Raw genomic sequence first — 23,454 nt, 5'->3', positions numbered from 1 at the left:
AGATCAATCAATGGGATACACCACATTAACAAATTAAGGAATAAAAACCATATGATCATCTCACTAGAAGCAGAAAAAGTTTTCGACAAAATTCAACAGCAATTTATGATAAAAACTCTCCAGAAAATGGGGATAGAGGGAACCTACCTCAACATAATAAAGGCCACGTATGACAAACCCACAGCAAGCATCATACTCAATGGTGAAAAACTGAAAGCATTTCCACTAAGATCAGGAACAAGACAAGGATGTCCACTCTCGCCACTCGTATTCAACACAGTTTTGGAAGTCCTAGCCACGGCAATCAGAGAAGGAAAAGAAATAAAAGGAATGCAAACTGGAAAAGAAGAAGTAAATCTGTCTCTGTTTGCAGATGACAAGAATATACATAGAAAATCCTAAAGATGCCACCAGAAAACTATTAGAACTAATCAATGAATCTGGTAAGGTTGCAGGATACAAAATTAATGCACAGAAATCTCTGGCATTCCTGTACACCAACAACGAAAAATCAGAAAAAGAAATTAAGGAAACACTCCCATTTACCATCGCAACAAAAAGCATAAAATACCTAGGAATAAACCTGCCTAAGGAGGTGAAAGACTTGTACTCAGAAAACTATAAAACACTGATGAAAGAAATCAAAGATGACATAAACCGATGGAGAAATATACCATGTTCTTGGATTGGAAGAATCAATATTGTGAAAATGACTATACTACCCAAAGCAATCTACAGATACATTACAATCCCTATCAAACTACCAGTGGCATTCTTCACAGAATTAGAACAAAAAATTTTACAATTCGTATGGAAACACAAAAGACCCCAAATAGCCAAAGCAATCTTGAGAAAGAAAAACGGAGTTGGAGGAATCAGGCTCCCCGACTTCAGACTATACCACAAAGCTACAGTAATCAAGACAGTATGGTACTGGCACAAAAACAGAAATATAGATCAATGGTACAGGATAGAAAGCCCAGAGATAAACCCACGCACATATGGGCACCTAATTTACGACAAAGGAGGCAAGAACATACAATGGAGAAAAGACAGCCTCTTCAATAAGTGGTGCTGGGAAAACAGGACAGCTACATGTAAAAGAATGAAATTAGAGCACTCTCTAACACTATACACAAAAATAAACTCCAAATGGATTAAAGACCCAAATATAAGGCCAGACACTATAAAACTCTTAGAGGAAAACATAGGAAGAACAGTCTTTGACATAAACCACAGCAAGATCTTTTTTGACCCACCTCCTAGAGTAACAGAAATAAAAACAAAATTAAACAAATGAGACTTAATTAAACTTCAAAGCTTTTGCACAGCAAGGAAACCATACACAAGACAAAAAGACAACCCTCACAATGGGAGAAAATATTTGCAAATGAAACAACAGACAAAGGATTAATCTCCAAAATATACAAACAGCTCATGGAGCTCACTCTCAAAAAAACAAACAATCCAGTTAAAAAATGGGCAGAAGACCTAAACAGACATTTCACCAAGGAAGACATACAATGGCCAAGAGGCACATGAAAAGATACTCAACATCTCTAATTATTAGAGAAATGCAAATCAAAACTACAATGAGGTATCACCTCACACCGATCAGAATAGCCATTATCAAAAAATCTAGAAACAATAAATGCTGGAAAGGGTGTGGTGAAAAGGGAACCTCCTGCAATGTCGGTGGGAATGTAGATTGATACAACCACTATGGAGAACAGTGTGGAGGTTCCTTAAAAAAACTAAAAATAGAACTACCATATGACCCATCAATCCCACTACTGGGCATATACCCTGAGAAAACCATAATTCGAAAAGAGACATGCACCACAATGTTCACTGCAGCACTATTTACAATAGCCAGGACATGGAAGCAACCTAAGTGTCCATTGACAGATGAATGGATAAAGAAGATGTGGCATATATATACAATGGAATATTACTCAGCCATAAAAAGAAACGAAATTGAGTTATTTGTAGTGAGGTGGATGGACCTAGAGTCTGTCATACAGAGTGAAGTAAGTCAGAAAAAGAAAAACAAATACTGTACGCTAACGCATATATATGGAATCTTAAAAAAAAAAAAAAGGTATTGACGAACCTAGTGGCAGGGCAGGAATAAAGACGTAGACATAGAGACTGGACTTGAGGACACGGGGTGGGAGGGGGAAGCTGGGGCTAAGTGAGAGTAGCATCGACATATATACACTACGAAATGTAAAACAGATAGCTAGTGGGAAGCAGCTGCATAGCACAGGGAGATCGGCTTGGTGCTTTGCAATGACCTAGAGGGGTGGGATAGGGAGGATGGGAGGGAGGTTCAAGAGGGAGGGGGTATAGGGACATATGTATGCATATGGCTGATTCACTTTGGTGTACAACAGAAACTAACACAGTATTGTGAAGCAATTATACTCCAATGAAGATCTATTTAAAAAATTAAATAAATAGTGATAACATGGAACTTTTAGCTGGAGGGGAGAATCAAACATAGTAGAAATCCCTAAAAGTCAAAAGTTGATCTCGCAGAATGATTAGCCTAAATTATTTCCTGAAATAGTTATTTAAGATGAAAACAGTGCTTCACTTCTAAACATGAGTCATCACCAAAATTACCTTTGGTTTACAAAAGTTTAATAAGAATTTTTTTCTACGCTAGAAATGTTTAGAAAGGGATTCCTTTTTCTACTCTGGATTAATACTCCGAAATCTCCAAATATGCCAGTCTCTACAATGGTTAACACAAGCAATTTTTTCAACACTACAAAATCTTCATCTGTCTAATTTTCATTCCAGAGAAATACTAGTAAAACCTGTGGGTGGAAAAACATTTCTTAAACATTGGGCTTCTGGAAATTGTTTTCATTCAACATGCTGCCCAAGACCTGTTACATCTGAGCACTCATCTTTGCAGACTAACAATAAGGCCAGTTAGGACCATATAAATTGCTGCAATCATTCAAATAATAGCATTCATTTTAGAGCTAACCCCCAAAAACCTGTCTAAAAATGAATTCTCCCTTAATTGCATTTAATCAACAAATGGGCAAACATACGCTAAGCCATAATACAAACAACCCAAGGATAGGCTTACAACCTCGACAAGTTAATAATGCTCTCTGGAATAAAAGATCCAAGGAGGAAACTGACTTTTAACTAAACATGTAGGATGCTGAGAAATCACATCATGAAAGAAACCAAAGAAAAGTTTTATTTTTACAACTGTATGACTGGATCCCCACCAACATAGAGGCCAATCAAAACATGATCGGTGGTACAGTTTTAATTAGTGTGTCTGAACTCTGTTTTGATATGATGCTTGGGGATAGTTCACAGGCTGAAAGATACCACACAACAAATGCAGAGCACCCTGAGATGCCTTAGTGTCCATCACACGTTCAGCTGGAGTGGAGACCAAGTGGGAAGAGGCAATTCCTTTCCACAGGAGCAGTCCCCAGGCAGGACAGATGCACAGGGTTTGGATAAGTGTATCAGAGGCTTCAGAGAGTCCACAAAATGGGTATAAGACCGAGCCAGTCGTGGGAACGACAGACTGTCAGCGTGTAAAAATGCAGCGTCAGTTTCTTTCTAGAGTCTGCTCATATGTGTCCTGCCACAAAATAATCTCTCAACTGCTCCCTTTTCCAAGTGAGACTAACAAAGCCCAGCTCTGCTGAGTAAACGGAGGACAGCACGTGTCTCCCAACCAGACAGGGAGTGAGCTACTGACTGTACCTAAGTCACATCCCTTCGCTTTCCTAGGGAATGGGCACAGATACTTTTGCAAATTTCTGTGCTGCTTACTTTTTTTAAAAAATTTATTTATTTTATTTATTTATTTTTGGCTGCATTGGGTCTTCGCTGCTGCGCGCGGTCTTTCTCTAGTTGCAGACAGCAGGGGCTACTCTTCGTTGCGGTGCGCAGGCTTCTCATTGCGGTGGCTTCTCTTGTTGCGGAGCACGGGCTCTAGGCGCGCGGGCTTCAGTAGTTGTGGCACGCGGGCTCAGTAGTTGTGGTGCACGGGTTTAGTTGCTCCACGGCATGTGGGATCTTCTCGGACCAGGGATAGAACCCGTGTCCCCTGCATTGGCAGGCGGATTCTTAACCACTGCGACACCGGGGAAGTCCCTGTGTTGCTTACTCTTGAATGCATTATTACTGTACGGAAATCATCCAGCGTCCTCGCAAAGACTGAGCTACAAAAATCTTATTCATAGTGATACTTAAAACAGTGAAAAAAACCCCTCTTAACCTGAATATTCAACAACTAGGAATAAATTAAACCAACCATTGTGTTTTCATAACAGAACACAATAAAGCTGTTTTAAAACACATTTTATGTTACTATTTGCCATAGAAACTGTTTAGCATCTTTTCACTTTACATATTGTGAACTGGCTAACGCTCTTTCAAGAAAAAGCATTTTAACTGAAAAAGATCTACATTTCAATACCAATTGCTAACAGTAATGATCTCTAGTCTACGGGACTTGTGAATGCTGTGTTCTTTCTTCTTGCTTATCTGCACTTTCTAACTTTTCTCTACAAGAAATATAAATCGCTCTAGACTTAGCAAAATCAGCCCCGAAAGTTTCTGGAAACATTGGTCGTACCCCCTCAGCCCTCTCCTCTGGAGTGTCTTTACTCCTAATGGTATCAGAGTAAGTACATACATGTTTATCTTCAAATCGATCCTGAAAGACAGAAGTCTAAACACACTGGAGAAAATAAACGATGTCTTCTGAGGTCCCTAATTTGCACAACCAGGGGGAAATCTCTGCTGTGATGTTTCCCTTCCACTCCATCTCCTGCCCAGAGACTCAAAGCCATAAATCACGTCTGCCCGGGGGGCGGCACTGGGGCCCTGAGCATCCCGTGTGTTTGCAGGGGTCTGCAGTGAGGCCATCTATCAGCTCCCTCACAAGGGGAACGCTGATGACTCTTTCATGACTCTTTTCCTGACGATACAAACCTTTTAAACTTCTCAATGTTCTCAAGAGCTCGAAGTGTCCCCCCAGCTCCCATCTGTGCCTACGAAACTGATCTCCATTTTGACAGAAATAAAGAGCTTCATAGAAAAAAGGAAAAATGAGAAAACAAGAAAGACGGTCGTTTTAAGTAAAGGAAACAAGGAAGAGAGAGCAGAGAATTCCTTCTTCAACACACTGAAAACGGTTTACCCGTTTTCTACATGACTGTTATCCCCCTGGAGAATGATAAATCCCACAAGACTTTATGCTCAATCGGTGTAAACACATTCTACTTTTTGAAAAATGTGTTAAAAGCCAAACCTTTCATCTGAAACTGAGTCTTGACAGTAATAAACATGGGACCATGGCTTTGCTGGCAGAGACAATTACATGACTCAAAAGCAGAGGCCCTGATCTCATTCAGATCCAGGAAACACTGCTCACGCCTCTATCACTTGCTGAACCTGTGGGCAAGATGATGTAATTTGTCTGAGACTTTTACTTCCTCATTTATAAAAACCAAGACAATACCTATCAAGGATCAACAAATTGCGAGACTGCAATTTCAGACCTCGACATCGTAATTTGTTTATACGGTTTAGTCTCTCTAAAAGTCCCTTGGGTATAACATCCTGCCTGTTCTGCTATGAGAAGGCCTTGGCAACAGAGAGGAGAGGGGTACCACCGCAGTGTGTCGCTGAGACAGTAAACTGGGAAGACCAGTGGGGAGACCAGCAGGGATGAGGCAGTGCAGGGACCAGAGAGGATGGTGACCAGCTCAGTCACGTTCCAACTCAAGGTGCCCAAGAACGTCAGTGTGAAAAATCCCAGGTGTAGATGGATCTACAGATCTGGAGCGCAAGGAAGAGGTCACGCTGGACACGCAGACTGGGAAGGTCATCTATTCTCAACCCTGACTACTCATTAGAACCACCTGGAAGTTCGTAAAATTCCTAGACTTCTCCTTTAATTGTTCTGGGGTACCATTTGGGGATCAGGACCTTCTTTGTTTGTTGTCTCTCAACAAAAATTTTGTTCAAATCAATAAAACTTCCATCCAACATTTCATTTTTTTTCATTCAACAAACATTTCAATTCAATGGATGAGTTCTTTTGTTCATTTGCCTATATTTTTAAGGTAACGTTAACATAAAATTAATCACTTAAAGTGTAACAATTCAGTGGCATTGAGTACATTCACAATGCTGTGCCACCATCACCCCTATCGAGTTCCAGAACATTACCATCCCCAAAAGGAGACCTTGTACCCACTAAAAAGTCACTCCCAATTCCTCCTCCCCCAGCCCCCGAAAACCACTAATCTGCTTCCCCTCTGGATGGATGTGCTTATTCTGAATATGTCATATGAATGGAATCCTATAATACGTGGTCTTTTGTGACTGGCTTCTTTCCCTAGCTATGCTTTCGAGGTTTATCCATGCTGTAGCACGTATCAGTGTTTCGTTCCTTCTTATGGCTGAAAAAGAGTCCACTGTATGAAGAGACCACATTTTGCTTGTCTGTTCATCCATCGATTGACACTTGGGTTGTGTCCACCTTTTGGCCATTATGACTAGTGCTGCTACGAACACGCACATATAAGTATCTGCTTGATTACCTGTTGTAATTCTTTTGGGTATTTATCCAGCAGGGGAATGGCTGGGCCATATGGTAATTCTAGGTTTAACTTTTTGAGGAGAAAATGTCTTAAGTTCTCCAGATGATTCAGTGGGAAGCTAGTGCTGAGGATCACTAATGGAGAAGACGGATGAGTAGAGGGAACGCACCAGAGAAAGACGTGGGATGGGAATACAACAGGGCCAAGGGCAAAACCCGGAAATACAGCATTTCAAAGCTGCTGTGAAAGAGCCCATGGGGGGGACACATAACTAGGGAGAAGAGGGGGGTGTCACGGAAACAGAATCCAAGGGAAGCCCTGGATACCAGATGCTGAGGACGAATCCAGAAAGGAATTGAGAGGTTGTGCATATGGCAAGATGGAGGTCTTCCTGGAGGAGGTCTGATTTCAAGGAGGAGGGGCGTGCACGAGAGGCAAGGGCTACAGACACACATTCATCATTCGCACTTAAGGCAAAGACCAGTCTTGTCTCTGTTCTCCTACGATGCCCAGGAACGGCAAATATCAAGCCTAAAGTAAAGACCTTACTGGACTAACGAGTTTACACCTCAACAAATAACACCCCTGCCAGACACAACAGTAAACTGCCATCCACATTGACCGGTAACTGTTCCGCTGACCAAATGATGACTTCTTGAGGATTTTAACCACATGAAAAATACTCGAGAATAGCAATGTGTAATTAGCAAAATAATGTGATTCCAATCTCAGCAAAATCTTTAACAAATTCTTACATTTTCCCTCTTTCTGCTGCCTGAAGTATTGTTTTAGTTTAAAAGTATTTATCCATTTTCACACAACCTTTGCCAGTCTCTGAATCAATACGGCTGGGAGACAGTGCCTCATGATTTCACTGAAAAATTATTTTCTGAAAAAAAAAGTACTTTGTTATTAGAGAAAAGGGTAACTTTTATAACTACTGCATTTTAAAGATGAAAAGTGTGAAAAGGTGAACCTTATATTTGAAGTCACATATTAAATTTAACTTAAGTTTAAATTCTCAGTGAATAGAAAGCATATCTGAAATGTGTGAGTGCTTTAAAAAAAAAAAAAAAAAAGTCTGTGGGTTTTTTTTCTTTTCCTTAATGTTAAGTATGAGACCAGCCAAGAAACGTCTCCTGAAGGTAAAATAGTGCACTATCCTAGATTCCTTTTTTCAATTAGTGCTTCTATTTTGTAGACAGTAACCGTATTTAATTTGAAATTTCCTCTTTCAGTGCCAATTCCAGTTTGAATGCCTTCCTGTGGAGCCGTTAGGGGTACAGCGTGAGGTGACACACAAAGCCCTCTGAGCTCCGTCACAGTCAGAAGGGGAAAAAGATGTTTTTCTTTGGTATCAAGCACCTGGCAAGCAGAGCGCGTACTCCCATAGAGCCTGGAAGGCATTCCTGGCTCTCCCCCGAGAATCCAAACGGACTCGTTCTGATTTCCTTCTGAAAAACCATGAAGTTAGAGCACGTGTGCAATGATTTACAGTTTAGCAGATTTTCCGCGTCTCTTGTTGTTTCTGGTGTGGTGTGTCTCTGCTCACCACCACAGCGTGGTGATGGCTCGCTAATGTGGCAACTGCTGGGGACCGTGACTTTCTCACCGTGACCTCAGGCTCTACGTGAGAGCTACCACCTCGGGTGGTGACACTTCGTAGACATCAGGTGCCCACTTACCCAGCCACTTAACAATGTAGACACAAAGGGGGAAACTGTGACAGAGTCCTTCTCCATCGTTCTTTCTGGCCTTCTTGCCCTCTGCATGTCCCTCATCTAAACCTCCCCTGTGGAATCCAGGAAAGAAAGCGCAGTGCCAACCGCTCAGAAAAGTGGGCTTGTTAGATACGACACCAAAACACAAGGGACAGAAGAAAAAAACGCTTCATGAAAATTAACATCTTTTGTGCTACAAACAGTACCATTGAGAAAATGAAAAGACAGCCTACAGAACGAGAAAAAATATTTGTAAATCATGTATCTGATAAATACTTCATCCAGAGTACATAAAGAACTCTTAACAACTCAATAATAAAAAAGACAAATAACCCCATTAAAAAAAATATGCAAAGGACTTGAATAGACATTTCTCCAAGCGAGATATATAAATGGCCAATAAGCATATGAAAAGATGCTCAACATCATTAACCGTCAGGGAAGTGCCTATCAAAACCACAATGAGGAATCGCCTCACACCTACTAGGATACCCAATCAAAAGATGGATAATATCAAGCGTTAGCCTGGATGTGGAGAAACTGGAACCTTCACACACTGCTATTGAGAATATAAAACGGTGCAGTCACTTCAGAAGCCCGTCTGACGGTTCCTCCAAAGGTTAAATATACAGTTACTTCCTGACCCAGCACTTTCCCTCCTGGGTATGTACCCAGGAGAAATAAACACATAAATCCATACAAAACCTTGTACATGAATCTTCATAGCAGCATTACTCATAATAGTCAAAAAGTATCAACAATCCAAATGTTTATCAAAATGAATAGACAACACAGGGTCTATCCCTACAATGGAATATTATTCAGCTATGAAAAGGAATGAAGCACAGACACAGGCTACAACAGGGATGAATCTGGAAAACATCATGCTCAGTGAAAGAAGCCAGTCAGAAAAAAGACCACATTCTATAGGATTGCATTCCTATAAAATGTCCCAAATAGGCAAATCTATAGAGACAAGAGAGCAGATTCATGGTCGTTTAGTAATGAGGGGGGTTGAAAGGGTGAAGGAGGTGGGGACTGCCTGATATTGGATAAAAGAGTTTCTTTTGGGGGGAGGATCAAAATATTCTCAAACTGGTTGTAGTAATGGTTACAAAACTCTGAACGTATGAAAAGCCACTGAACTATTATATATTTTAAATGGGAGAACTGTGTGATATTGGACTTCTCAATAAAGATGGTTTTTTAAAAAAGGGAGGGGACCATCATAAAACCAGGAAGCACGGTCTTTCATTTCCAGATGCTCTGATCATCCCTCCCTGTCTCAGGTCCCTCAGAGCTGTACTGAGCTTCCTGACTTCCAGGCAAAATGGGCTCCTCATCCATTGTTTCAAGCACATTTGAATCTGTTCCTCGCCCCCATGGTCCTCAGATGTCCTACAGCCACGCGCACAAAAGCAACGTTTCCCTCCAGCATGGAGGCTCCAGCAGCCTCCAGCTCTTCCTGGCCTTCGGTGGCAGGTTCCGAATTAAGAAAAGCGATCAGGACAGCAAAAAAAAAAAAAAAAAAAGACAGGGAATATCGTTATGTGAAGACAGACGGTCAGGGTTCTGGGGGGAAGTGTACTCGTGGGGACAATGAGAACAGATTTTTTGGTCTCGTACAGAAACCAGTAGGGGGAGGGGGCAAGGCTGGGGAGACCTGGGAGAGAAGACCTTCCTGATGGCAGGGCAGGGGGGCTTGCCCTCAGACTGGCTGGGCATCCCCAACGGGCAGGGTCCTGTGGTCTCGGCAGAGAGGCGTGGCATCACCAGGGCCTTCGGGTAAGGCAGAAATGGCAAGGCCACGTGTCAATGTGACAATGGTTATTCTAACTGGACCAGGCTCAAACCCACAGGAGGCGTTCCTCAGAGACTAAAACAGCAAGGAAGTTCAAAGCATCCTGGTAACAGGCTTCTGAGAAAGTATCAAAGGAAACAATGTATGAAAAGTGTATAACCGTAAAATCTAAGACCAGGCACCAGTGAAATGATTAATCCAGCAATATGCATTGAGCATTTAACAACCGCATACCAGGTGCTGCCTGAACACAGTGCTTTCAGAAACGGGAAGCTCCCCTCTCTCACCTTTCAAGTTGTTTACTGCAAAACTGGGCTGGTGCCACTCATCTTTATTTAGTTTATTCTCTTTATACAAGCAGACCTCATTTTATCGCGCTTTGCTTTATTGCACTTCACCAGATACTGTGTTTTTTACAAGTTGAAAGCTTGTGGCAACCCTGAGCTGATCAAGTCTACTGGGGCTCTTTTTTCCAACAGCATTTGTTCACTTTGTATCTCTGTGACTCTGTGTCACGTTTTGGTGATTCTTAAAATATTTCAAACCCTGGACAGCAAAAATGATCACCACTCCCTAAAGGCTCAGATGATGGTGAGCATATTTTCAGCAATAAAATATTTCTCATTTGTTTGTACATTTTTTTAGACACAATGTTATGGCACACTTAATAGACTACAGTATAGTGTAAAAATAACTTATACACACACTGAGAAACCAAAAAATTCACCTGACCTGTGTTATTGCAATATTCACTTTATTGTGGTGGTCTGGAAACAAACCTATAGTATTTCCCAGGTCTGCCTATAATTCGCCTGACTTTAAAATCTCTATCAAAACTGGACCTTGTATAGCCAGTAGTCAATGGGTTGTAACCATCCCACCCTAAAAACCCTTCCCAGATTTTGAGAAAAGCCAGCAGAGGCATCTGGTTAGATCTTAAAACAAAAATTGTCACAGCACGGTCCCCAGCCAAAGCTCCTTGTGGACTGAAAAGAAACACCGACTGTCCCTCAGGAAAGAGGCATCCAAATCCCACAAGACTTGGAAGTTGAGCACATCCATCCGGAACCAAGGAACCAAGTCCTTAGACCCTTCTAACATCCCACAAGCTTGAGGCCGAGTGTTTCAGTTTATCCTATGTGAATATGACCCGAGACCCTGGCTTTGATCACTTTGATCCGCTCAGAAGTCAATTAACAAAACAAAAATGCAAAAACCACTAACCGCCTTCCACGCAATCTGGGAGTGGACAGTTGAATATGTATTATTGTTTTGCTTTTTTTTTTTTCCCCAAAGCTTATTCCCACGCGCGGTTCTTTCACGTAAACCCAGGACTCAGACAAGTCAGAGTATGAGTCTCGGGCAGCCTCCGTGGGCCTACCGGGCCTACCTGCAGCATATGACCGCTTTGCACGAGAGGGCCAAGTCCAGGAAGCTTCTCCTGACCTCGAAGGACAGCGCGTACTTCAGGGTGTGCCCGTCGATGATGAGGGCCGCGTCGTTCTCCTTGCCCAGAAGACTCCCAAGGTCAGCGCAGTGCTGAGTAATGGCTGCCCGCGTGGCCTGAAACAAGGGTAGGGGGGTGGGCGGACGTGTCACATTTTAATAAATCAAAAACAGAAGCTTTTAAAAAGCAGAAAGAAAAGCCCAGAAATCTAAAGTTAAGTTCCTTAAAATGAAAACATGCCCGTTTTAATGTAAAACATACAGAGTTCAACTTGGCATATTTATACATTAAAATTACACTGGACTGCCCTCTAGGTCTGTGTTATAGCTGAAAACATCCCCATGGTGATAGTTTTTTTTTTTAAGATTTTTTTTGATGTGGACAATTTTTGAAGTCTTTATTGAATTTGTTACCATATTGCTTCTGTTTTATGTTTTGGTTTTTTGGCCCCAAGGCATGCGGGACCTTAGCTCCCCAACCAGGGTAGAACCTGCACCCCCTGCATTGGAAGGCCAAGTCTTAACCACTGGACCTCTAGGGAAGTCCCCCCATAGTGATATTTACATTTGATATTTACAACAACCTACTCTGGTTGCCGTCTATGGCTGACCTAGAGCATCCAAATTCTTCTCCACTGGAACTTTAATTGCTTAGGTTCTGATGACTATCTTTCTCTCCCCTCCTTTATACTACATACATATTATTCTTGGTGTCCCTAGAACAGGAAACTCCATAAAAACAAATACGTTTTTTGGGAAAAGGTAACGTTGCTGGAGCTTAAATGCCAAGCATCTCTCAGTTCACACAAGGTCACCTTTAAAGCATCCAAAAGATATTAGAGGATATAAAAATAACACAAAAGATGAATTTCCATTCTCTGCTGAGATCTGCAGATTAAACCATGTCTCTCCATGTATCATCGGAGTAAGAAACGAACTGATAATTTTTTCATGTTACAAAAAATATCCAATAAATTAAACTGCCAATACCTTTAAAACATTGCTACCAACCTAAATAAGTGCTTTGGTGTGATGTCTACTATCAGATGGAATTAAAGCACAGAATCACTTTTAAGATTTAAACACAAGGATGTTCTGATCTTCCAATGGAATTTGTGATTACGAATAGGATACCCAGTTCAAATATAATATATAAGAAGACAATTTTTGGCTCGTGATAAAAAGCCTGCTTAAGTTAATCAGGGAAGCACACAAGTCAGCTGAAATTATTCTGTCTGGACAACTGTCCTTTGGCTATTAAGTTACATTTACATCTATCATCTGGTAACATAAATTACAATTAAGAAATATGTGGAATGAACAGGGATTCTTCCAGCCCTCGTTAAACTGAGGATCAGCTACCATCACAAAGTGAGAAGCAGAATATACTGTCTTACTGCTCAGTTACCCTTTAAACAAGAGACTTTGACAATATCAAAAAGACGCATCTAAGGCACAATTGTGGTGCTATGGTTAGGTGGCCTGGGGTCTGGTCCCAACTCTCCACTTATTACCTCTGTGACCTTGGGCAAGATACAAAACCTCTTTAAACAGCAGTTTTCTCGAGTGTAAAACAGAGCTAAGAATACTCACTTCATAGCACTTTTCTTATGAAAAGTGAGCTACTCAGAGTAACCTACTGGCGCATAATAAGCATCCAGTAAAACCCATTCCTCTTCCTGTCACTATTTATTCATGAAGAACTTCCTACACCAAGGAAAACACACATCTCTGCCACTTCAGACAGTGAATAAATGCCAGAGGTGACAACGCCTGCTTTGTCAATGCAATAATAGAGGAATTGATAAAATAATACTCTAAGAAAAAAAGTTAAATTGACTTTTACTAAAAATAAAGGACACTTTATACTTCTTATTCTTGGTTAGTTGCATAATCCTGAATCTCAAACAAAACATCTATGTTTACTTTATCTGTGCAAACAGCCTGCCCTTTTAGAGTTTGGGTAGAGAAAAAAATTCCACCCACTTAGGGAAACCCCAGCTTGGCAGCCTAGGGGTGTCACCGGGGGAATCAGACAGGTCCGGGCGACTCTGGAGGGTGTGCCTGCCGGGGTCCAAGCACAGTGGACAGAAAACCCTCCTGCGAAACGTCTCTCCAAAGCAATTAGGCCGGGTGTGCAGATTTGGTCCACGGACAGCAAGCCGGCGCCGTGGCAGAGGCTCAGACCAGCCCAGGGTCCTTCGAGGAAGAGGCTGAGGACACAAATCCCTGAGACGCGCAGACCCTGCCTACGGCTTTTCTTTATGGGGACACAGCACCAGTGGAGCTACGCAGAGACAGTGATATTCTGAAGGGTACTTTCTCTACTTGGGGTTATTTCTGGAGTGTGCATGAGGACAGACCGGACACTGATGGCTCTTCTCCCTGGGGGCGGTCCAAGTATTGGGGGTTGACCACCGATCACTGTGGGAGGCTCGGGCATGATGCGGAGGGGTGCCACCAGAAGAAACCTGAGCCAAGGGAATATGATGGCAGAAACGTGCTGAGAAAACTATGTTCCTGGTGTTACCAAGGCTCTTGCCCCAGAATCATACCCCTGCCCTTCCCGGGAATGGAAACCAATGGCTCTTATCTAAGTTTCAGGAGGAAGCTGCATAGAAAAAAACAAGAACTGGTTAGAACCATCTAGGCCCAAGATGGCGGAAGACTTGACTTCCAGCGGACTTTGAGCCTCATTGTACACTCATTAGCTGCTAAATGACGCACCCACCAGTGCCAGGACAGTTGACAGTTGCCATGACAACCACCAGAAAAACCCAAACAACGACTGAAAAGGAGTATTGCATCAGTTCCGGGTCCAAACACATCCCTAGTCTCGGATAACTCCTGAATATTCCTGCTACTCTTTCCAAATCCCTCCCTTTCACTCTGACCCTCCTATATATTTGGTATATATATCAGCTTCTCAACCCAGTTGGGTTGAGAAGCCGATTTGTGAACTAAGTGGCCGCTTCTCCATTCTTTGGCCATTCGGTAAAGCTTGCGCTGTTCCAGCGTCGGCATCAGTCTTGTTACTGGCTGTGCGATCCCTTTTCCTCCCTCCACCCCTCAACCCTAGTCTCCCCCTCCGGCCACATGAAGACAAACCAGGAAGAGAACCCTCCTCAGGCCCTGGATCTGCCGGCACCTTGATCCTGGGCTTCTAGCCTTCACAACCATGAGGAGTGAATTCCTGGTGTTTATTAAGCCACCCAGACCATGGTACTTTTGTTACAGCAGCCCGAGCTGACTAAGACGAAAGGTCACTGGCGATGCAGCTCTTCTTGGCAGAGCGGATATAGAGATGAAAGGACCATGAGGGCACAGTCAGTGCACAGGCAACAAGCTGTCACGTTTACTGCCTGGAGTAAGGTTTCTACCTTAACGTAGTAACTGCAGGGACACCATACACAACACGGGAGACAAGGCTGAGGATGCATGGCGGGGTGGGGGGTGGCAGGTGGTCAGGGCAAGGCCACTAGGAGCAGGCGATGCCCATGGGAGTAATGACCCCTTGGCGGTGCTGAACTGCACCCTGTAGAAACATGGCGGCCAAGCTGTCCGCTTGCAGTGAGAACACCAAACATTCCTAAATCACGCAACACCGATAAAAGAGATTTCACATTTATAGTCCACTGACCGGGCATTTTCTCACACACTGGTAAAGAGTACAGTACATTAACAAATGGGTTCAACTAAACAATTACATGAGTCAAACCTATGACCGTCAACCAACCAAGATGTAGTTACTGGAGTTCCTACCATGCTCTATGGTATCTACCCCCATAAGTCCTACAATACAGTCAGGGCGGCAAATACACACACTAAAGAATGAACTAATCAAAACCTAATATTCTCCTGATGGGCAGATTGTAGATCTCACCAGGATCATACCCTTGTCTGGTGTGGCTCATTTTTGTGTTTAGCTGGAATTATACTAAATTTTAAATTCGATGAAGGCAGAAGCTCCTCTTGCCAATCTCTGATCACGTGAGAGCAGAGCAGGTGCTCCATAAATGTGCTGACTTCCTAAATTAATTGATGTGTCCAAGCTAACCCTTCACTGTTAATCTTTAAGAGATTATTTACTGGTCTTGGAGGCAGCTGTTTGTCTGACCTTCTTGTGGGCTATTCAGCCTTCCTGGTACATTTTTACGTTACATCTTCCTTAAAAATGATTGGTCCTTGATTCTCCTTATTCCACGTATCCTGGACTCTTTGCCGTCAATGTCCTCGAGGCCTAACCTTCCCCCTTACCTGAACCATTCTGTTCTCCCTGCACTTCACCTGCTCAGAATCACACCTGTGCCTTTGAGATCGAAAACCTTCCCTACCACTGAACTCCCTCCAGATTCATCCTTCCAACTCCACCCTTGACTTGTCTCCAGACTCTACTTTGGTCTTTAATTCCTACGCTTTCAATGCCCACTCAGCAATGATCTTTGATCAAACCCAGACTAGCTCGGCTCACCACACATGTGTGGCAGAATATAGGTCCCTTCTGTGCAATTCTGGAGCAAGCCAATCGGAGGTGTTAATATCACAAACAGTTCCTTATTCTCAAATGCACTATGATTCAAAAGTCTATTTGTAAGTTAGTTATTGGGCACTTAGAATCTATTTTCCCAAAGGAACGATGTTACAAACTGTGGTTGGATCCCAGGGCCTGTTAACGCCTATTTAGCCTAGTTGTTAAAATTTATACTGCAGTCTCTGATTTTAATAAAAAACCGACTACAGAAAGTTACAATGGACTTGGCTGTTAGGGGGGCATAGGGAGCTGGGGCTGGGGCTTCATTCCCTGAAAGTTACGAAACATCCCGAAATTCTTCATTAGAATTTGCCTTTTAGACATTATTATAAAAATATATTTCCAGCTTTGCACACATGTTCTTCCATTTTGTTTTCCTTCACAATTGAAAACACACACGACTTAAAGCCAAAAGTGGGCAACTCTGAGTAAAGGCTGATCCCTGAGCCACGCCAGACACTTTTCCCCAGACATGCTGCACGATGAACCCTGCGCTTCTTATCAGTAAGGTCAGCACTTGCCTCTGCCTTTCCGGGTTTTTAAATAAGATTCTATAAACACCATAGACAGTGCTACCCTGTGATCTCGGGAAATGGTTGTCTCTCTGCTGATTCACAGATCAGAGGTTCATCTCATGGCCCCTGAGCACAGCTGAAGTGCACCCCGCTCAGCCTACAGGCAGATGGGACCTGGAAGGCGGTTCTACTGTTAATCACTTTAGATTCAGTAAACAAACCAGGAGAGACGACCATTTCTAGAACCCGGATGCATTTTTACCAATTTGCAGATAGCAGGAATCTCTCCTCAAAATTAAACAGTGCCGGCAGCAGTGAACTCTGTCGGGGCAGGTCATCCTCTCCTTCCCCGAGCTCGGCGGTGTCCTGAGCAATTTCTGAGACGCCCTGGTAGCAGCAGCTGCCTCAGCCCTCACTTTGATGTTCTGCAAATTCCAACGGGCTCAGAGCTGACGATGCTGAAAAGCCAGGATGGCTCGAGTTTCAGGAGCGGCAACTCAACCAAATCATCACACTCAGCCTTAAAGTTCAGGAGCAAAGTACCTTCTCCTGAATGAACTTTGGGCCTGTGAGCCTCTTACGGTCATGCTCATCCTCTAGACCACAGGTTCAAGAGAAGAGGAATCTGCAGATAAGAGGAATCTATTAACTGTGTCATGTTTCAAGGACTTCCTATAATACAAATAATTTCAAGGAAGGTGAGATTATACTTCACAGGCATGAAGCAAACATCCTAAAGAGATAATGTGGAGTCTTGCTACAGGTACCCAGGTGCCTGCCTGGTACCTGCAGATCACCTTTTATAACCACCCCCATCAGGCTTTTCTCTACACTGGCCGTCTCTACCTCCCATAGAATGTTTCCATTTCTGATAAAAAAAAAAAAAATTATCTTCTCAGTGTAAACCTACTCAATTTACTGAATTCACACTAGCATGTAACCTCTACAGAAGTCTTTTTGCTTTTGTTTTGTTTTTGTTAATCAGCTTCTTTGAACCTCTTCTACAATTAAAATACAGAAGACTTCCATCACCCCAAATGTCCCCTCGAGCCATTTTGCAAGCACTCCCCTCCCCTCCCCCACCGCCAGCACCCAGCCATCATTGATCCACTTCTGTTACTATAGTTTTGCCTCTTCTAGAATGCCATACAAACAGAATCACAGTTGCTAGTCTTTTCCGTCTGGCCTATTCACTTAGCCTAATCCTTTGAGATCCATCCAAAGTTTCTGCACTTATCAATAGCTTACTCCTTTTTGTTTCCAAGTAGTATTCCAATGTATGACTACACCACAATTGTCCACTCACCTGTTATCACACATTGGGGTTGTTTCCAGCTTTAGGATATTCCAAATAATTTTACTATAAATATTTGTATACTAGGCTTTGTGTGAACATATGTTTTTATTTTTCTTGGGTAGATACCTAAATTGAAATTACTCCGTCGTACCGTCTATACAGATACATGCAGAGCACACACACGTTTAACTTTATGGAAACCATGAGACTGTTTTCCAAAGCGGCTGCATCATTTTGCCTTCTCAACGGTCCCATTTGAGCATTCTAGCTATGCCTCATCCTTGTCAACACGGACACCAGCCGTCTTTTTAACTTCAGCCTTAGATTCTAATGGCTACCTAGTGTTAGATTTAGTAGTTTTAATTCGCATTTCCCAAATGACTAACGGTGTCAAATCTCTTTTAATGCTCAATGAATTAAATGGATTTCTATTTGCTGGGATTGCATAGCGTACAACTAAGCGCAGTGGAATAGCTCACGTAATACACGGGGAATATTTTTTACGTAGGGTAATAACAACCATGTACGGAGGCTAGCGCCAAGAATCTCTCTTCAGGGCTGGAGACCCTATTTTTTCAGTTTCTTCTTTTCTTTTTACATCTTCCATCTCGAAAAGATCCACATTTTCCTGGAAAGGCATCCCCGGCAAGATTAGAAGAGAGATTCAGCAAGTGGGGCACGTGAAAGAAACTGGGCAGCAGCTGCTCACCAACAAGTATCATTTTTAAGAAAGAGACCATTTATTCACTTAGGCTTCAGAGCCTAGACAGTTTGAAAACTATCAATCACCACTATTTATTGAAAGAAAATTTGACTAACAGTTGTGACAGAGCTCAAATCACCGAGGTTAAAAACCTCCCTGAAAATATGTACTTTCTTTCGCTTCTCAAAGGATATTAAATAGCACACCTAATATGCTTAATTTATTTTCTTCCACAAAACGAGATTTTGATTTTAGCGCCAGGAATCCTTTTACATACTAAACAAATGTGTTCTTGCATAGCTGTGTATAAGATCTCAAAAATAATGTAGATGCGTGAAAAAGCATTTGGTATTTGAACCTCTACTATGGACCCTTTTTGCTGTTTTTGAGAAAGGAGATAACCCTTTTTAAGAAATGATTTCAAAGTGTGACCCTCCCGCAGGAAGAATGTGACATCCGCATTTGTGAGGGATCACTCAGCTGCGTATAAAATGACCCTCTATAATTCCACGGAACAGTTGCTTCTCACACATCTGCCCAGACTGGATCTCAGGAAGTCACTGTCTATTTTGGGGACACAATGAATCACATTTAAAATCATCACACTAGATAAACAACAAGGTCCTTCTGTAGAGCACAGGGAACTACATTCAATACCCTGTGATAAGCCCTAGTGGAAAATAATATGAAAGAGCATATGTATGTATAACTGAGTCACTGTGCTGTACAGCAGAAATTAACACAACGTTGTAAATCAACTAGACTTCAATAAAATTAAAAATAAAAAAATAAAGAACTCATACAAAATACAACAGACAAAAAAAAAAGTACTGTCAGTGATTCTGAAAGAGTCACAAATAACACATTAATCTCTAAAGTACCTGATGCACTCCAAGCTTCTCGGGCACCCCCCTCCCAAAAAGAATCATCACACTCACCAGGAATAATTTTACTGTCAACACAACAACCTCAGCTTAACTACTTAATTTCCTAACCTTTGGAGATTTACATTTTTAACTTTTAACATATGTATATTACATTATATATCTATAATATAGTCATTGGTTTAACTATTTCTAAAGTCGCCTTGATTCTTGGATGAATTATAAAGTGCCCAAAGCAAACACAATGGTGACTGAGTTTAGAAATTTTAAAACCAAGTACTGCAGAAAAAAGTTTCTAGGGTATATTTTTAACGAACTGTGTAATTAAGTATGTCAGCTAAACTTTGGCAGAGGAAGACAGAGTGCTATTAGTCTCACACAAAAAGATAAAATACCCCAACAAGGACCCACTGTATAACACAGGGAACTATACTGAATATTTTGTAATACTGAGTACAATACTCCATAATAATAAGGGAAAACAATTTGAAAAAGAATACATACGTATATATACACATATATATGTATGTATAACTGACTCACTCTGCTGTACAGCTGAAACTAACACAACATGGTAAATCAACTATACTTCAATTAAAGAAAAGATAAAATACCAATTGCAAACTAAAGATCTACATTTGCTCCACAGTGACAAATGCTAACATCTGTTACGTCCTCATAGGGAGCACATCGTAGGTACCACAAAATCATCTCAATGCTTGAACTACCTATTTGCTGTATGATAAGACCAATTTCTTAATAAACATATGCTAACTTTTAAAATAAACCTTATGGATGCCATGTAAGAAAATGAACATCATAATATTAATTTCCCAACGTTGGGGATTTAAGCTTTTAACATTACTATTTCGATAACACAGCCTTTGCACTTCCTACTTCTAAAGGCTTCTGGACTCTTAGAGGAATTATAATGTGTCCAGACTGTGTTTAGACCGGTGTGAACAACAAAAACAGTAAAAAAAAAAAAACCCAAAACATTTCTGAAAGAGAAATAGTGAAGGCAGATCATGAAAGGTCCCCAAATGCACGTGTGGCAGCAGCAGGCTGGGCTGACAGGCAGTGAAGGGTGTAGCCACGCGAGAAAATGGGCCCTTGGGCTCCCATCCCGGGTCCACGGAGGCGAAAGCACGGGACACGAAGGGCGGGGCCTGGCTGCCACCCACATGCTCCCCAGCCACAGCTGGCCCACCCTGACCCGGTTCTGGAAGGAGCCTGCCCGCGGGTCCTCTTCAGTTTTCCTGGAATCGCTGTCGTTGGGGAGAACAGGCTGTCACGTGAGAAGAGAGACCAGCTGCCTACCCACCTCTGCTCTGCTAGGGACACATCTCACGTCAGCGTGGGACACGGTCACACACTTACACACTTCCTGAACGATCGTCTCCAGTCGGAAAAGTCGGGGGCATGCTCCATGACACACACATCTTCAAAATAAATAAATAAAACCACATGAATCAGTAGAAGTGTAGGAAAGGTCTCGTTTCCACGGGAGACCTCCACCCTGATGACGGAGCGGGGAGGAGGCCTCGGCGCGCTTCATCTGGGCACCTGGCCGAGAGGCAGACCCCACGACCAGCCAGGGCGGGCGAGGGCGGGCAGTCTGGGACACTCCTCACCTTGCTCTCCGCAGACTGGCAAGGACTCAGGGTTATGGAGATAAAGTTGACCCTGAAATACAGAGCAAGGACAAAAAGCCTTCATGTCCCCTTTACCCATTAAGGGTCTATTATGTGCATACGCTTCTAGGGGTAGAGAGGCCCAGAGACGAAGAAAGAGCCATAGAGACAACACACAAGAGCCAAAACTCGGCGCGTGCGCACATCCAGGCCGCAGGACCGAAGGCCCGTGAGGCGCGGGGACCCCAGGCGTGCGTTAGGATGCGCCGGGGGACGCGCCGCGGGCTGCGGTAGCGGGAAGCACGAGGACGCCTTCCCAGGGCCTGCGGGGAGCTGGCGCGGGCTTCTACGTATAAAATGCCCACCAGGTGGCACGCCTGCAAGACGGAAGGAGGACACAGGGCAGCTAAGGGGCCTTCACGTGATGAGGGTCCCGCCTTCTTCGGGATGATGGAGACAAAACCAAGAGACGCGCTGAACAAAGAGCGCGCGGTGCTCGGTGAACAGTCGGAGGCCGAGAGGCAAGACGGGGCTGAGTGTAAGCCTCTGGCAGGTGGATAAACCGGGCATCACCGGGAAAGGCCCGGGAGGATGCGGGAGGGCGGGTAGCCGGGACCGGGGGTCAGAGCAGAGCGGATGTGAATTTGTGCGGAGAGAGTAGGGTCTTTGGGTAAAGAGGAAACCCCTGTTCCCTGCGAGACCGCGGTGGGCAGGCCGGCTGGATGGCGGGCGGCACCCGGCCTTGCTCTGGGGGGCCCTGCTTCTCGGAAGCCACGCCGGCCACTGCGCCCGCAAAGCTCCCACGGAACATCCGCAGCTTGTTCCGTGTGGATCACATGACCTCTCCATCCACGCTGCCCCCAGAACGGAAAGGAAACCATGTGGGCAGTCTCCCTACTCCTCCTCGGCGAGCAAAGCCAACAAAGCGCGTCGCTCAGCAGGTGCTGAGCGATGGCCGCCGCTCCCTGGACACTGACCCCGGCAGAGCCAGCGCTCACCGTCGGCGGAGAGCCATCCCCGCTCTGCTCGTGCTGGTCCCCTCCGCGCATCTGCACGTGCCCGGGGTCACGGGCTTTCTGCTAAAGCTCTGAGAGTCCTGGAGGCGCCAGCTTCGCGGACCATTCACACCTTCAGTAAGTAGGCGGGGATGCGACTGAGACACGGCCGCGCCCCCAGGGCCAATCTCCCTGGGGGCACGTATGGGGCACATGCACGGGGACACATGCCAGGGGGGAAGGTCAAGCAGGGCCAGGAAGCAGGAGTCCATCGGAAACTGGACACGAATGGCCTCAGTCAAGCAGACAGCGACTTACAGGCCAAAGCACAACAGTCTAGGCTTAACTGGACAAAAGGTCCCGACAGTCGATTTGAGGCCAGGAAGTATAATCCATAGGTTGATTTTAGGTTAGTTATTCATCCCACCTTAAAACAAAAACAAAAAACAAACAAAAAAAACCCTACTACACCCAAAATTTAAAAAACAAAAACAAAAACAGGCACTTTCACATGAAAGCTCTGATACCAGTTTCTCTTGAAAACTACAGTATCGGGGACCCCTGGGCCCGTGTCCTGCATGGCCGCTGGGCCTGAGATACAGGAAGGACCTCTCCTGGCTACGCCTCCCCTCCCCACTGACTGCCCCTCGGTACTGGGCACCGGGCATCACTGGCTCCTGGGAACGTGCCGCTCTGTTTCTCTGCCCACCTGCCACTAAAAGTGGGAAGAACCGTGAGGAGGGCGGCCACGGCCCCCTGGTTCAGGGACACTGATCGACCTCAAACATTCCCTGCACACTGCTGGCCCTGCAGGACTGTGCTGGACCTGCACAACTTGGTGAGCACCGTCTTCTTTGATCTTTAACGGGACACGACTGGCGCTTCTCTCAGGGCTTTCCGGGCTGTTTCTAATACGGGTGCAGGGTTCTATATTCCACCCAGCTGACAAAGGATCAGCCTCTACAACTAAACTAGTAATTTTGAGAGAACATACAAATTCCCAGATGTAAAATCCAAAAGGGATCCAGAGGAATGAAGATTTCCTGAAGCTTCTTCAATGGCTTTCTGCAGAGATTTCACCTCTAACACACACATACACATACACACACACACACACACACACACACACACACACACACATACAGAGCCTTCCAGATGGCTAGCATTTCTATAGGGAAAGATAAAGTGTCCACTTTACTATTTAAAAACTTTGAATAAGATGGCATACTCGATGTAGTAGTTAGGAACTTCTAAAGTGCCTATGAGAGTTTCCTTCTTTATATATATATTTTGGGGGTCGCAAGTCTTAGTACTAAAAGCTTGAGAGA

At 43.7% G+C, this 23,454-nt stretch overlaps 1 protein-coding gene across 1 annotated transcript in view; it reads right to left on the bottom strand.

The window, feature by feature from the left end:
• The window catches only part of LOC132352710 (phospholipid-transporting ATPase IB), a 441,016-nt gene that overhangs the window by 265,724 nt on the left and 151,838 nt on the right, over positions 1-23,454 (bottom strand). The window contains exon 26 of the mRNA XM_059903398.1: positions 11,512-11,684. Within this exon, the coding sequence (XP_059759381.1) occupies positions 11,512-11,684 (173 nt within the window). The remainder of the gene's footprint in view (positions 1-11,511; positions 11,685-23,454) is intronic.

This window comes from Balaenoptera ricei, chromosome 18, assembly GCF_028023285.1.
Source record: "Balaenoptera ricei isolate mBalRic1 chromosome 18, mBalRic1.hap2, whole genome shotgun sequence".
NCBI lineage: Eukaryota > Metazoa > Chordata > Mammalia > Artiodactyla > Balaenopteridae > Balaenoptera > Balaenoptera ricei.
The sequence above is the reverse complement of the archived record's forward strand: the minus strand, read 5'-3'. Positions and strand labels throughout refer to the sequence as shown.